At 36.7% G+C, this 17,204-nt stretch overlaps 1 protein-coding gene across 2 annotated transcripts in view; it reads left to right on the plus strand.

Annotated features, from left to right (window-relative positions):
• PRUNE2 (prune homolog 2 with BCH domain) overlaps positions 1-17,204 on the plus strand; it is a 130,192-nt gene that overhangs the window by 103,912 nt on the left and 9,076 nt on the right. For both annotated transcript variants that reach the window (XM_059873953.1, XM_059873954.1), the window contains exons 10-16: positions 1,827-1,906; positions 2,812-3,012; positions 7,253-7,429; positions 11,614-11,716; positions 15,126-15,257; positions 15,412-15,498; positions 17,063-17,161. In XM_059873953.1, the coding sequence (XP_059729936.1) occupies positions 1,827-1,906; positions 2,812-3,012; positions 7,253-7,429; positions 11,614-11,716; positions 15,126-15,257; positions 15,412-15,498; positions 17,063-17,161 (879 nt within the window). The remainder of the gene's footprint in view (positions 1-1,826; positions 1,907-2,811; positions 3,013-7,252; positions 7,430-11,613; positions 11,717-15,125; positions 15,258-15,411; positions 15,499-17,062; positions 17,162-17,204) is intronic.

Consider the following 17,204-nt stretch of genomic DNA (forward strand, 5'->3'; position numbering starts at 1 on the left):
CACTACAGTTATTTGCCTTACAGCACTTCTTTTTAATTAGGATTTCTCTCTAGTTAGTTCAGATGAGTGTATCAGACTTCATTACATATATTTTACTATGGATTGTATAAAAACAAAAAAAAACAAAAAAAAAAAAAAAGGAAAAAAAAGCCAAATACTCTAACTATTTATTTGCATTATCTGTATACGCTGTGGTGGTGTTCAGTACTTCTGAATACAGATACTTGTACAGAGTAGGGGGGAAAAAGAACTGGTACCTTACAAGCAATTTGTGCCTTCCTTTTATTCATGAACAGGATACTTTGATCACATTTCTTCACTATTCTTCTTGTGTATCCTAAAAGGAAGTGTTTCAAGCCTTCTTTGACAGTAATTAAACATATTCCAGAACTGATATGTTTTGTAAAAATCGTTAAGCTGTTCATCTCTGTGTTTATGAAAGACATATAGTATGTGGGGATAAAATCAAAATTAGTTGAATAAAGTTTTATTGAGGGAGAAGTCTTGGTTGTAAGCTGAGCAGCACAAATGTGTTTGACCATAGCTTTAAACTGTGTTCTCTATGGTCTCATGGAAAATTGGGAGTTCACTAGTTTGCTGGTCTGTACTGGGAATTTGATCTCATGCGTCTTGAGGTAAAGATCTTTTTCAACTTTAGGCACAGTGAAGTCTTTGCCAGCCCTAAGCATGCACATTTATATATAATTTATATGAAATGACTAGAAATTACAGCAACTATACTCCTGCTTTGATACAGTTATTGACCGAAGGGTCTTGTCTGGACACAATCAAATAATGAGGGAAGTCCTCCTCATTGGGAAGGTGAGGGCAGGAAGAAACTGCACGAGCAATAAGCCACACCCATTCAGATCTGTTCAGCTGAATCACTTGAATCGTTCAGAACATAGCTAGCTGATGCTGTTGCAGAGAAAACTACCAGCTTTGATCTCATCACAGTTCTGTTGGTCAAAGTTCAGAGAAGGGTCTGTTCTTCAGCTTTTGTGAGAAAAAAAAAAGAAAACAGATTTTGGAACAGTAGTGCAGAATAAAATGCTACAAGTATTATGATAAAGTAAATAAAGCTCTCTTGAAGTCATACATTTGCAGATAGTTTGGTAGCTGCTAAAAGAGTCCTGAAAATTTAGGATGTTGTTTCCTATTTGCGGTTGAACTGTTCTTCTAGCAAGTATTTAGTAAAATGTTTAAATAACAAGTAGGCATTAAAGTGGTTCAAGTCAACTTGATTTAAACATTTAACTATCTTTGTTGCTATTTTCACCACTTAGTGCCTTTTCCTTGTCTCACGTATGTATGTATGTATGTGTGTAGGTAGGTATGTATGCATGTATGTATGTATGTTAAACATAATTTCTTAGTATCTTCCTAAAAATGGGATCTAGGTAAGATATTTGCAACAATTTAGTCTTTGAAAATCTGTTATGTAGTTTTGGTTCTCACATTTTTACTTTCTGAACTTTTTCATTGTGACAGATTACCTGCATCAGTACTACTGGTTTGGATCAGAATTGCTGTAAGATACACATGATACCAAAAAAGGGGAAACCTACTCATTTTTACAGTAACAGTGTATACAGTCATGAATATACTGTTTTACAAAGAGTAGCTGCAGCTCCTTGCAATGATGTCTCCCATTTGCTTGATAACCGAAGACCAACTTCATTTGTGTAAAATGAGAAATATTGCTGTTTGCAGCATCAGTTTTGTAATCAGACTTCTGAATTGGCTATGTTGGAGGAAATTTCAGTTCTGTATAAGATCATGAGCTGTGCATCTCTTTAAGATCTTACTTTGTATTTACCTTTCAGGTTAGTACAAGAGGATGTGGGAATGGACATCCCCTTAGCTGAGGGTGTACTAAGCCCCATTTCTACAGAGATGAGACCTGGTGAGAGAAGCTCTTGCTCATTTTCTTAATTGTATCTTACTCCTGTGGCATTTAATTATGCAGTGAGAATGATATTTCTGTGCTGATAAAGAATCAGTTCAGTGTTAAAAAGAAAAAAGCATTGAGTTTGCTTTATTAAGTCAATTTTTTTCTTCACTTGAGAAATTGTAATTACAGTGTGACATTTTCTCTTGGGCATTGTTACCACTTGTTTGGTCCTTGTAAAGTTTTAATAGTTTTTAATGTATTGTTTATTTTATAATTGACCTCTGTCTAAGTGAACTGAGTTAGACAGAACAACTTGAGATGTGCCATACAGGGCGGAGGCAAGGAGCAGAGGTGTATCTAGCTCTCATCTTGTTGAATACTACTTCTATTTAAGACTGATTAAGAGACTCAGATTTTTATATTTGTTACTGTATTGAGTAAGTTATTATATAGTTAAAGCTAAAGATATAAGTATTTGTAAATCAGCTCTGAATGCATAAGAAAATAAATATTTACAATGGCTTTTAACTCATACAGATTTTCCCAGAACTCAGCAGTGTCTTGATTCATAACTCAAAGGATTTGTATTTGCCCTTTAAACTGTCAAATATTTAATCATTTTTATTTATTTAAAATATTTAATCATTTTCTGATGATTGCAAAAAAGTTAATTTGGATTTAACATAATTTAAGAGCTCTGAACTACATTTGCTGCTCCTGTAGATTTTTGTTTCGTTTCATTAAACATTAGTGCTAATATTTGTGTTTTGTGTTAGATGGTCTTAAATGTCATGGTGTTACTAGAATTGATCTGTCCTAGTGTGTTTAAAGGTAGTTTTCAAGTGCCTGGGAGATTAATTGCATGTGGAGTAGATACAGTTCCTTTTCTCTTTTTTGTTTTTTTTTCTTTTATTCAGAACCTCCGAATTCTCTTGATCTTAATGGTTCCCAGCCCAGAAGGATAAAGCTCACTGCTCCAAACATCAATCTCTCATTGGACCAGAGTGAAGGCTCTATATTGTCTGATGATAATTTGGATACACCCGATGAAATTGACATTAATGTAGATGACCTTGACACTCCTGATGAAGCTGACTCTTTTGAATACACTGGACAAGGTAATATTCCAGGTTGTAAATGTAGGGTTCATCAGTGCTAGGCATCCAGGCATTCTTAGTGTCTGCTATTTTTTTAACTTTTATTCCTCCTGTGTAAAGTATTATCCTTCTGTTTATTCAGAGTGCAGAAAGAAATAGTTCAGCTGAATTAATAAAGTAAGAGCTACCTAGGGAGAACGAAATTCAAAGTCCTGTCTTTGTCCAGTACCATAGGACTTGTCTGAAAACAATTGTTCAAGAAGGAGAGAGCAGCTGACTGTTGCTGTAGCTAGCTGTAGCTAACTGCAGCTTCTTGCATCTCTGGCCAGCTCTAGGTTATAGTTATGTTGGTCATATTTAGGAGTATAACTTTGTGCAAAATATGTTGGCTGCACCAAAGATCTTGCAGTATATAAGTAAGGTAGACACAATGTACTGAGAGGTCTTCTGTTAGGAAGAAAGGTCCGCTCTTGATTCCCATGATTGGAAAGCTGAGATATGGAAGGTATATGGATGGCATAATAAAGTAGCTCAGGTGATGGAAGAACAGAATTCCTTGTTCCGCTAATTTTAATGTCCTTTCTCAGCAGGGCTAGCTGTGCAATATAGAAGCACCCTGAAGTGTGCAATGGAAACTTCACTCTTTCTTCACATATTAATGATTTTCTCTTGGAAAAATATGATGTAGAAGTTTTACTCAGTTTACTTATTTTCATGATGTTCAAAATAGGGCATTTCCTGTTCCTTACTAGTACCTTATAAAACATAAACATGTAAGAATTGTAATTGCTGATGTAAATACAAACAGATCACAGGCTATCTGAGGGGAAAACAGGTGTGAACATTTTACAGCCGAGAGCAGAAAGAAACTTTAAAAATTGATCAGTTCAAACAGAATTTTCCCATGCATTTACTTTCACTAATGCTAGTGAGGTTGCTGGAGCATACAAGAACAGTTGCATTATTTGAAGTGGTATTGCCAAAGAGGCATTATTGTGCACTCAATCATGCTTTAGCATCCTAATGTTACTTCTCATGAGGAGGCTGACTTCCTTATGGGCAGATGCAGAGTGTGGTGATGAGTTGCTTGATAGTAAGAAGATTATTTAGTGAAGGTTAAAACTAACACACACACACAGGCTCACGTGCTTTGGCTGTTGTCACCACCATGTGAGAGAAAAAGTCTCTTGTCTGCAGTAGAACAGATGTTTCCTTTAAAACCTCAAGTAATTAAATTTAACTCCAGTGATTTTGGTAGCAATTGTATTGATGGCATTTCCTCCCAGTGTTGGTTTGTTGTTTTTTTTCTGCTTTCTAAATGTGATGATTTGTTCAGTTCTTAAAGTCAGACCAATTTCCCCAAACTCTTAAGTGAAGAGCTCAGGGTCCCTCTGGTTTTGGTGACATTTATACGGTTGTGTAGTTTTATTTTAGATAGCTAAAACTAAAAATATCTTCCACTGAGATGAGCTATGAAAAGAATAGAAAAGACCAAAAAAAAAGAAAAAAACCAAACCCAACATTTAATCAAAATAAGCATGCAATAAAAGAAGTTGGCTATGTGTAATGTTAATCTGATAGCTAAGATTATAGTCATAAGAACCAGTGCAGAATGGCTTATTTGCATGGTAAACAGCCTTTGTTATCTTTGTACTCCTGTGCTCTACTATTAGCTGGTGTGCATTCACCATGATGTTACCAGCAATTTCCCACAGTTCAATGTTTCTAACTGCTGCCAAACCCAGAAAAGTAAATACTGAGAAAAACATAGCTGCTGAGACCAGAAAGAGCAGTGACTTTTGTCATGATCAGACTGCTGAAGGTCCCTTTGAACTACAAAAGACAACTGAGAGAAGCAAGGCTGTTACCATGGTTCAGGAGTTCACCTTATCACTGAAAAATGTTTCTGTACTGTAAGTTAGTACTAAGACCCATTTTGTCAAATGAGTGGTGAAGAGCAATTATCACAACTGCAATATGCATGAAAGATGTGAGCAGAAATACTAAAGTACTTGTCTTGAACTAGCACCTGACTTACTCAGAGATTGGTTGGTCATCAATTTCATGGGGTGGGGCTTTCTAGTCACTAATACCATACATTCCAACATTCCCTTTACAAGCCATGCTAGTTTCTGAAATGAGCTTTTTATGATTTATTGATTTAGATGACATAAAAATTTCATTTCTGAAAATCATATGTGAGTATCAGTGAAGGCCTTCTCTCCAATCACCATGTTTATAAAGTAATAATGGTTATTATTTTTTCTGCAGATATTTATTTCCTGTCTGAATTTCACACTGGTGCATCTTTTTCTGCAAAATCAACACTCCAGGCAGTAAAGGAGAGCTACTTCAGCAGGAAGAGGCAGTCTAGTACCATTTCTATTAAAAAATAATTCATGTATCCAATTTTAACATTGTCAGTTTTATCAAGGTTTTAGTAATTTTGTATTGTCTTAAGTTTCACCTAACAAAAAAAATCCCAACAACAACAAAAAACTGACCCCAAAAAAACCCAAACAAAAAAACCCAAACAAACAAAAAAATCAAACCCTAGATACAATTTCAACATTGGTCAGCCACATACATAGCCCAGCCTATTTTATTAAAGTTTGTCCTGCCAGCTGGACTTCTCTGCCTCAGTCATGTTCTTTGTACTTCACAAGGAGTCAGCTGAGCAGACAGTCTTCGTAGGCTGTGTTGATAATCTCATCTGTCTATTCTAAATGTACCTGAGTTGCATAATAGTGTCCTCTGGAGCCCCTGTATAAGGATACAGGATACAGGAATGGGCTGCCCTGCAATGGCCTGTCAAAGTTTGCATAACTTGACTGTATGCATGTTATTTTCACACTACTTCCAACAGTACCTTTGCAAAACTGACAACATGCAAACTGCATTAAGATACCTGGGTTTGGAGGCTGTGGGATTATAAGTTTTGTAAGCTTATTCCCAGTGTCACAGAATATATGGAATTTCAAAGCTGAATGCTATTGTTAAACATCATGAGCATTGTGCCCTGAGAAAGGCATGAACATGTTCTTCAGTTCCTCAGTATATAATCTGCTGAGCAACAGCTGCTAAACGAATTTGAAATACTATACTTGAAAAACCCCACTTTTTGTCAGACTGTCCTTTTTTCCAACCTTAGATCTCCTCAAACTCAATTGGAGTTCTTAAGGAAAAAAAGGCTTACATAGTTACACTGTATTTGCACGTATATATTTCTTGATTTTCCATCCCTGTTTCCACCATTAATACAATTTTATTTGAGTATGTTTTTAATTCATTGGCCACTGAGGAGAGAGGTGAAATATTCCTCCTTTCTTTCAGGATTTCATCAGGCAGGAACTAAGTAAAGTAGAGAACTGCTTATAGACTCAGATTTCATTGCAGATGAGAGAATCTACCTCAGAGGGGGGCACCTTCTGCCAGTGTAATTCTGTAATAATATTTTGTATCAGGGACAGAAAAAACAAGACAGGCAGCGGTAGAAATTCAGACTTTTTTAGTCCTATTGTAGCAATAAATATGTGCTCAACCTCTCTTTTTTAGAAGCTTTTTTTGTGGGCTTAGAGAAACTTGGTGTTTATAACAGATCTGGTGAAATTATTGGTAGGATTTTTTGGAGAATTCAGTTTTACCAAGTAATAGTACATGTATGTATATGTGCCTGTAGCTTCTGTGTAGATATATGTGGTATACACACAGTATAATATCATATTCCTGATTTCATAGATAGCTTTTGTAATTCTTATGATAAACTAGAGTGTTTTGAGGATCATATACTTCAATTTGTTTTAGTAGTTCAAGAAGAAGCCTTAATCAGAGAGGCACATCCGTACATAACCCAACACATAGAAGGATTTGAGGGCACCTATGAAACATTGTGTTTTTTGGTTCTTGTCGATTAAAATTGCTCCTTTGAGTTTATTCTTAATTCTCATATATCTCATTAGTATTTTCAAATAGAATGCCTGCAGGTTTTTACCTGCTCTTTTGTATGTCATTATGTATCTCACTCTGTCTTTTTTTACTGTTACCTCACTGACTTGCAATTCAAATTCTGTTCTTATGACTGCGGAGACAGAATAATGTTTTAGAAAGAACAGTTTACTTCAAATATGTGTCATTCTGCTCTTATTTATACCAATACAGTAAAAATGCAGTCAATTTCAGTTATCCATCTCAAATGTATGTAACAGCAAAAATATTTAGAGCTTTAACAGGAAGAGGTAATACATACAGTTCTCATTTTCAGAAGTGCAGACTGCTGCTAAGGATGCTTCCCAGGAGGAGTCTGAATCAATCCCTGAGTACTCTGCTGAAGAGGAGCGAGAGGACAACAGGTTATGGAGAACGGTGGTTATTGGAGAACAAGAACAGAGAATTGATATGAAAGTCATTGAACCATACAAAAAGGTCATTTCACATGGAGGTAGGAGCAGCTATAAGCATTTTTTAAATTGATGTAAAAAAATCATGCTTTATTGATCATGATTTATTTTTATTTTTGTTCCATTATCATATTGACAAGGGGAGAGAAAATTTATTTTTCAGCTTTGGCTGAAGTCAACCAGGCTTTAAATTCAATGGAGCAATGACTAATAAGAATTTAAAATTCAAAGCTATTTTGGAAGCAGCATGCTGACATATATGTGTCAGGAACAATCTGGTCATTGCCGGATAAAACTGTCTGAGACAAGGAAAAAAGCTTTTGACCTACAGCAAAATAAAATTTTGAAAACATAATTTATTGAGTTTTGACAAAACCTTTTGTGTGAAGAAGTATGTCGAATGCGAATGATGTATGTGATTGCACAGATCTAAACAAGTAGCGTGGCAAAAGAGAAAAGATCCTTTCTCTGGGGCTTCCATTCATATGCTACTCACCTTACGCTGTTTTTCTGCCATTTATAGTTGTCAGCAACATTTCACCAGGAACTGGTTCATGGGACTTTTTACATAATTTGTTAATAACTATCAAATAACATATCAAAGAAAACATTTAAAGTAGGAAAATGGCCCCGTGTGCTTGCTATATTTTCTCATTTGCTTATCTGTTTCCCATCTTCCTCAGAGAACTCCTCAGAGAATTATAGTTTTAGTGTTACTAGTACACTTCCGTATAAATTAATTCAAATGGATGAGTATTACTCTAAGTGCCTTTTCCTTGGCATCTCAAATTTGGATTATCTTTGGATTCTATGTTTTTGGGGGACACTCTTTGCTATCTGTTAAGCAAGGTATTAGGTTAAGATGAGTTGATTTATTCCTGCAAAAACTGAGACAGGCAGCCTAGCATCTCAGAGGTAAGATTTATGAGTTTATATGAGGTTGCTTTTTTCACAGTCTTGTTGATCTGCAGCATCAGTTAAAGATACTAAGATATTGAAGTTGAAATGTTTTCAGTGTTGAGCCTCTGTCTGGTAAAATTGCATAAATAAACGATGGTTAATTTTTACATTAAAAGCAGGTAAATGCTAGCCTACAGGTATTCGTGGTGGCCAGTGTAGAGAAGGTTTAACCAGAATTAATAAAGATGTTTAGGGCTCCATGTATTTTTCTACTACAACACTACCATCAAAGATTTATGAATGTGATGACACCTCAGACACAATTTAGCAAACATACCCAGGTGACTTAATTTAGGAAACAAACACAAAATATTTTTGGGCCTTGCTACTGTTGTTCGTTTATTTTTTTGTGTGTGTACTGTAGTCAATATGCATTTGCAGTAAAAACTTGTATATTTTCTACTAGATGTTGAAGTTTATGTTTATATCAGCTTTTGTGAAAAATCAGTGTTTAATGGAGACTAGGTAATTCAGCTCAACTCTCACAGTATGAAATAATATGAATTCAAATTTTACATGTCTGATGTTGTGTTAGATCACTCAAATGTAAGATAAAGAGCATTTAGGTTTTTTTACTTTTGGAAGGCTGTTTTGCTATTAGTCAATAGCATTAGTCATTGTAAAACAAACAGTGTAAGATCTAACAATAAATTTCAGCCTGCTGCTGGCTAAACTGGAAATTTTTCCTGATATCTAGGCAAATCAAAATAAATTAAGGACTGAATTAAATTCTGCATTTAAGGACTGGCAGATTGAAGACAAGGAAACAAAATCATATTGTTGCATCTAATGTGGAAAACTTTGGACAACTCAAACAGTTTCTACATTATGGCAGCAAGGCCCATTCCATATGAAGTTCCCTTTGGCAGTACTTCAGTGGTGTTAGAGGGCCAGGAGTCTTTTCTTTAATCTCAAGAATAATAATAGTTTCTGACTAAAATTAGTCAATAGAAAGTCAAGTCAAGCATTTCTTGATGATTCAGAGATCTACTGAACATTCCTCCCTACCAAATGACAGATAACAGCAAACACAGAATCTTGGGGGTAGCTAGAAAGTAGGAAGGGGGAGAGTAGATTTGGCAGCCTAGGTTTGAGATTGTCCTCAATATATCCTGATGGAGAATTTTTTTAGAGATTTTTTCTTTACTTAGGCTAGCTGAGATTTTGGGTAAATGGCTTTTATTGGCTTTTAGTGATGAATTAAATACACTTGTCCCTAGGGTGAACATTCCTTCTCTTCAAGCATGTGTGAGAAAAAGTGGCTTTGATTTATCTGTGGATTTTTCTTCTGTGTGTTGTTAGTTAGCATCTGCACATAATTGTTTTGCTTTCCATGAACTGCAAACTGTGCTGTGTAATTTAGTGGATGCACCTGCCATAATGTGCTCTTACTGCCAAATTCCTGTGCCTGCCAGCTGGACAGATTGCTTTATTATAAAGCCTTTTAAAATTTTATTAAATTTATGGAAGGAAAGAAGGAAATGTCCTCCCTATTTGTGAACGTGAGGGGGAGAGAAATATTGCTTTTTCCTGTTGTTGTTGAAACTCAGCTGGCAGCCAAACCCCACACAGTCAGTTACTCACTCCCACATGGTGAATCAGAAGAGTAAGAATGAGTAAAGTCTTGGGTTGAGATAAGGACAATTTAATACATAAAACAAAACCTGTGCACACAAGCAAAGCAAAACAAGAAATTAATTCACTACTTCTCAAAGACAGGCAGGTATTCAGCCATCTCCAGGAGAGCAGGTCCTCATCACATAAAACACTTGGGAAGATAAAGGCCATCACTCCAAATGTCCCCCCCTACTTCCTCCTTATTCCTCTCCTGAGCATGAAGCCATATGGTCTGGAATATCCTTGTGGTCATTTGGGGTCAGCTGTCTTGGCAGTGTCCCCTTCCCCTTCCAAGTTCTTGTGGATCCTCAGCCTGCTCTCTGAGTGGTGGGGGGCAGTATGAAAAGCAGAAAAGGCCTTGGTGCTCTGGTGTTACTACACAGCAATAACAAAAACATCTCTATATTATCAGCCCTGTGATTTCAGTGCTAATCAAAAATTCAGCCCCGTATTTGCCACTGTGAAGAAAACAAACTCTCTGCCAGCTGAAACCAGCACAGTTCCAAATAATCTAGCTGAATAATAACAAGTGCTGAAAACAGGACTCGAGTTCTGTAAGCACTTTAGATAGGTTTGGATATTGCTCTCTAGAGTAAAAGTCTTAGAATCTCCTTTTGCACAGGTTGTTATTGTTGCTAGTATTGGCCTTTAATTTTTGTCATAAAAACATCTTCATGAGGGAAATTGAAGTTTCCTTCACAAATATTATGATCTCTCCCTTAGTGTCTGTTTTTTCTAGACTCAGAAGGTTTTTGAGTGTTCTCTAAGTATATCTGTCTTCTGTCTCTGCATCCCTAGTGCTGTCTACCTACAGCCATTCCTTCGGCATCTTTATAAATTCCCTCTTTATTGCATGTATCCCTTAAGCAAAACTTTCAACTGAAATGCAGGAATGTTTTTTATTTATTATTTATGATAAATACAGAAAATCCATGGCAGCTGCAAAGGATTGTGGTGAAGATTACCAACATTGATCCACCCTGAAAAAGAAACATATTCTTTTGATAATAAGCTACTGTGTTGGGCCCTGGAGTGGTAGTGCTACAGCTTTGAAGATTAATAGCTATCATTAGGCAGTGATGCAGCCCAGAGAATGCCAGTATTGAACAACTGGAGTATTGAAGGTTAAAAAGTAATTTATACAAAACTTGCAGCAAAGGATTTAACTGATCCCCAGGAGCTTTTAAGGGATAGTGGAGTGCTGTCATAATTGTAATGTTCTAGAGCCATTGGAGCTGCACAGGCCAACTGAGAATGGATTGCAAACTTAATTCAAACTATGCAGGACAACAAATGTAGGATATTTTCTTTAGCCCCTTATTTCTCAGTCTGAGGTGAACATTCAGTACATGATTGCCATAGAGCAGCAATGAACCAGAAGTAGGAGCCTTAGAAGGTTTTCTTGCTGGTCACTATAAAAAGTTTGCTGGTAGTTTGCTATGTGTGGTTTTTGAGGATTCAGCTTAGCTGACTATCCGACTTCTTTATCACCTTATAATAGTTCATTTTTTTTCAAACTTTCAGTATGAAGCATTCTAGATTGCTTCAGCAGTAGACATAGTAGCTTTATTACAGGATTAAAAAAAAATTTATCCTGTTAAAAGCCTTTGACAAAGATAAAAATGCTTTTTCGTTTTTTTTTCCACAGGATACTATGGTGATGGCCTGAATGCAATCATTGTGTTTGCAGCATGCTTCTTGCCAGACAGCAGTCGAACTGATTACAACTATGTCATGGAAAATCTCTTCCTGTGAGTGATATGTGAGCAATGTGACAAAGTCTTTTGAGTTAGTACTCAGAATTATGCAATGAGAGGTAACCTGTCTTACCTTAAGAGGTTATTTTGGCCATTAGAAGGGGAGTGACAAGGAAAATAGCAGTTTTAGATAAACTGCTCAGTGGAGTGTTATTTTGGTATCCTTTACCTACTCACCTTCCCAAATTAAGGTGTCTTTGTCAGGACCAAATCTGACTATTAGTATCTCTCTAAAAGCCAAGGAGTGTGATATCTTCACCTTGTTGGGGCTACAGTCTTTACACTATTTCACTAATGATTTCCAGGTCTTGCTGAGAACAATCACCAGAGGCTGAGACTGTTTTTCACTGTTCATTATTTATTATTTATTATTATGATAAAATTTATTATTATGATAATCCCTGAACATATTTTCAATGTATGCTGTCTTTGGTTTGGGAGTTACTGGGCCTTTTTTTGACACTTGTTTTTTAAAAACAGGATAAATGGCAATTGCTGACACAAGCATCTCTAAATATGCTTCCTGACTCCAACTGCTTCTGATTCAGCTAGAAGTGGCAGGGGCCAGTTGGGCAGGACACAAATTTGGCCACCTAACCCCAAATCTATCACAGGGAAATTATTCTTAATAGCAATTGTTTCAATAGCCCAAAATTTTGAAGGCAACTCTCTCCTGAAGTGCCTTTAGCTACGTCCACTTACCGCTGTTAAAAAATCAATCATTCCAATGTTTTCTGTGCTAAAATACAGTAAGTAATATCTAAAGCCAGCAGGAGACCTGGCCTTTGCCATTTGCAGCTTACAAGCCACTGAGAGCACAGACCCAGGTCTCCTTAATATTCCAGCCTGTGAAGATGCACTTGTTGGCAGCCAGTGCCTTTAACATTGTCTCTGTGTGTGAAAATCAAGACTCAGTGTTTTAGTTTCTGGTCAGAACAACTGGTGTCATTTGCCTGGTTAAGCCTCTAAGAACTCAATGTCATCTACAGTAACTGATGCACACAATGCCCAGTGATTTAGAAGAGAAGAAGGAATTATTTCAGTGGTTTTAACTTGATAAGTAAGGAACAAAGGTGACTGTAACCATGACTGACATTCAATAGTTGTTCTTTGTCTTCACCCAAGACCCTTGTTCAGATAGAACTGGTGATGAATTAACTTTGAAGAGAAAGCCTTAAGAGCCTTTTCCACTTAAGTATATTGCCAAAGTCAATTTTGTAAGTCACTTTTTCTGGAGTAGTAATATAAATGTGAGTTCATGTTGGCTGTGAACTTGCAGCTTATTTTAAGGCTTGTAGCCATTGGGTCTCTCCAAGAAAACAAGAAAAATAATTAAGTTCAACTCTTTCTTTCCATTCTAGGTGTGCATGGAAATAGAGTACAACAGTTTGTTAATATACAGTAACTGATATCTTTAAATATTTGGTAATTCTTTACTGTTGAATTATATAGGGATCTGGAGAGACCTGCAAACCACTCAATCTCTTTTTTTATACAGCATGTTTCTGGTAGCATATAAGCTACCTCTAGCTTCTGATTAACAGCTGTCCTCAATAGCTCCTTTCCCATCTGAATTCCTTTCACATTTCCAGTTATCTTCTTCCTGTTTTTTACATTGACTATTTCTGTAACATTATCTTTGAAGGGTTGAATTTGAGTGAAAATGCTTGAACAGCTTCTACAGCAGTTTTTGTAGGTAATGCAGAACCACATTTAAAAAATCTACTGCTCAATTTGTGGCTGCCTGGAAGTCAGATTAAAGCCAGTCCACAGATTAAATTTTTAAAAATAATCTCAATTTGAAAAACTACCCTTTGAAAACAAAACCATCACTTTGCTTTCTGAGTGATTCAGTTGTTCTAGTCAATGAGTAAATTTCTGTCCATCTTTTCAATAATGAAGAAATTGCCATTATTATAAAATTATAAAAAATTATTAGATAAGTATAATTTGCAAGGGAGCTCTTGCTCTCTTGGCATTTTTAGACTGTCATGTTCCATAACTGAAAGTCTTATTGTATTTTAATACATACTTACACACTTGTACTTACAAACGTGTATGTTTCAGTGTTAAGTGCCTTTAAAGCACTAGATGTTCTGCCGTGTGGGAAGGGCTAATCTTATAACCTGTCCGATAGTGGCTTTGTTGAAGTAGCTATTAAATGAAGCTTTATGCATCGGAATGTCCATGCAATCCATTGCTTTCCTATATCACTGTAAGACGTAAGCCTTCACAAATGTGGGACAAAAGCAGGGAGTGCACAACTGCAAGGTAAGAAAGAGGGGTGGAATGCATTGAGGGGGTAGTGATTTGGATGGGGTTTACCAAATGCATGGGACTGGTCTGGTTAATGTTGCCTGCTTTATGCCCAGGTAAAATACCACTCTCTAGTGAGAACTAGATTTCCTACAATTAATTCTTCTAAAGACATTGCATCCTAAGGAATTTAAGGGTCAGATTAGATTGTGCCGGCATTCCCATCCAACTCTGAAAGGGGCCATTATGCTTAGGGATAGAGCTGCCTTTTGTAGTGAGTGCACTCAGGCATTCAGGTTTTTAAGGTGTGACTTGTGGTTTTACGGTCTAGTTTTTACATAGGCATGCCTTGAGGCTGGATAATAGAGAGAACAATTTGAACATTCCTGTGATGACCAGCTCCCAAATGGAGAACTACCTTTAGTGGATCATCTGCATAGATAGTCCCAAACAAGAATTTAAAACCATCTTGTTATGTGAATGACTAGTGTGCTCACTAGGTAGAATGCATTTGGCTCCAAGAGCACTGTCTGATAATGGGTGCTGGGAGTGTTTTGCTCACAAAATGAAGTGATGTCATGGAGTGCTCTGTTCCATCAGATGTCAGGTTGATGGACAGGTTTTCTTGGGCTTGAGTGTCAAAGGATTTGTATTTTGCAGTCACAGACTCAATAGCAGGACCGTAAGGATCGCATATACAAGTATAAACAAGTATCTTCTGACACCTTTTATTATTGAATTGAACAAAATTGGTGATTGTCATAGTGAACAGAAGTTTCTCAAGAGTTAATTTCAGAAGTTCCTAGGACTTCACAGGATGTTCTCCCTTGCAAAATCTCCTGATGTCATTACTTTTTAAGAAAAAGCAAATTCACCAATGATACTTGAAAACTCACTACAAAACTCTGTTATTGTAAGGAAGCCACATATTTTTGAAGACACAGTTAAGACTGTGGTTTTCTAGCTGTGTATCTACAGGTACCATGGTGATCAGTGCTAAATGTTTGCTCTTGTTTAAAGGAAAAGAAAAGCCTGTCTTGTCATAACGTGTTCAATCTGCCTTCATTTATTCCTAATAGCCTGATTTAGTTTGGGATCAATCAGATAGTGTACAGTATATGCTCACTGACATCTGTACTTTTATCAGATATGTAATCAGTACCTTAGAGCTGATGGTAGCTGAAGACTATATGATTGTCTACTTGAATGGAGCAACACCAAGAAGAAGGATGCCTGGACTGGGTTGGATGAAAAAATGTTATCAGATGATTGATCGACGGTAAGTAGTGTTTTCCTGTCTGATCCACAGCCATTATTTTAAATAGTGTCCATTTCTGTAACTCTTCTGTATGCCAGGGTTTACTGTTTATGATCTTTCTTTATCTTTTGTGGTTTTTCTGTTTTTCTAAGAAACTGTTGCTTTTGTTACTTAGATTACGGAAGAATTTGAAGTCATTTATAATTGTTCATCCATCGTGGTTTATCAGGACAATTCTGGCTGTAACACGACCTTTTATAAGGTATGTAGTAAATGCCTGTGATTTTCTGTGTCCTTGAGAATACATAAGCACCCAAAATCATCAAACATGGCTGTTAATCTTTCACTGAATAGTGCCCATTTTACAGCTCATATTGGGATTTTGGAAGTTGAATTTCACTTTCCAAAGGTGAATAGTCGAAAAAAAGTGATTCATATGAGTATGTAGTTGGGGAAGTCATAGGCATGGTTTTCTATACCTGTATGTCCAGAGAATTCAGTTCCTTAAAATAGTCTTTGTTCAGAATCCAGATAAAAGGCATATAGAAAAAGGGACTGCATGTAATTATAATCACCTTACTTTAAAAATCCTGGCTATGGAACAAGATTAGGCTATGGGTTCTGGGTTTTTAAAATATCATTGCTCCTCATAGCGCATACCTGCACAGTGAGGTGTTTGAATGCATTTGGATTCAAAAAATGTTTAATGCTGTCAAAAATAATGGTTTGATTAATAAAACAATTAAAAAAAAAAAAGTTAACATCTTCAAAGACCTCACATTTACTGCCTAAGATAGGCAAGTATGCAGTCAGGGAGAGCAGATTGGCAGGTATAAAAAAGAGTTGCTTCAGGCAAGAGAAGAAAGCTTCATCTACAAAAGCCACACAGAGAATGACTTGTGTCATGACAGATCTTGGGGAGTTCTGCTCACAGTCTGCAGGTGAAGACACTGGAGATCTCTGTGGAGATCACAGTCCCAGGGTGCTCTGTCCTGATAGAGTGATGGGGTTGGGGAAGCACATGTCCCATTGCTACCAAAGTGCAGCAGGCAGAATGTCATAGCGGAGCTCCTTCCTACCTGTGGTATCTTAAAGACCAAGCTGAAAGTTACTATTCAGAATACCAGAGTAGAAGCAAAACAATATTTGGAATTATCAACAGTAGTTAAGAGGATTTGGTGAGTTGCATTTCATACCTGAGATATTTCTGTTGCCATCCTATTTGCTCCCAGAAATGAGAGTTTGGTCTGTTTTAAAAGTCATGTCTGTTTCAATTCATTAGTCATTTATCCAAAGTAGCCATATTAAGCAGCAGTGATTAGGGGTTTTTCATTGTGAAACAGGAGAAAATATTCACTCTAGATAGTTTGGCAAAGCAGATTAGCAGTGTGGAACAAGACACACTAGAGACCACCTCAGCCAGGTAGACTTTAAGGTACCATCTTTAATATGTTAGAGCTGCCTCTTACATCAGTGAAGCTGAATCTTCCACCAGTTATGTCAGGGATGAATGCCTTCAGGCTCTGTGTGAAAGTCCTGGTTCTTCCCCACAGGGAAGTTTTCACACCTGAGCCATTATGTAAGAGAGGACTGGCATGATAACAAGTATTATCACACCTCACAGGACTTGCCTCTTACCAGCCTTATTTAGCTGTGGCAGGTGGATTGTTTGAGTCATTAATCATTAACAGTCCAGTCTCTCAGTCTGTATTTGAAATATGAATATCCAAATGCTTAATTATTTAATACATTTCTTCATTTGGTTTTCACATGTCGTAAAAGATTGGGGGACAAAGTCAGTTAATACCTTTTTTCCTGTGTTTCAGCTCTAAGTTCAGCAGTAAGATACAGTACGTCAACACATTGGCAGAGCTTCGTGAGATGATTCCAATGGAATATGTGCATATACCAGACAGTATTGTCAAGTAAGTGATGTACAGTAGCATGTACTTGTTTCAATGGAAACTA

Source organism: Haemorhous mexicanus, chromosome Z (genome assembly GCF_027477595.1).
Source record: "Haemorhous mexicanus isolate bHaeMex1 chromosome Z, bHaeMex1.pri, whole genome shotgun sequence".
Taxonomy (NCBI): Eukaryota; Metazoa; Chordata; class Aves; order Passeriformes; family Fringillidae; genus Haemorhous; species Haemorhous mexicanus.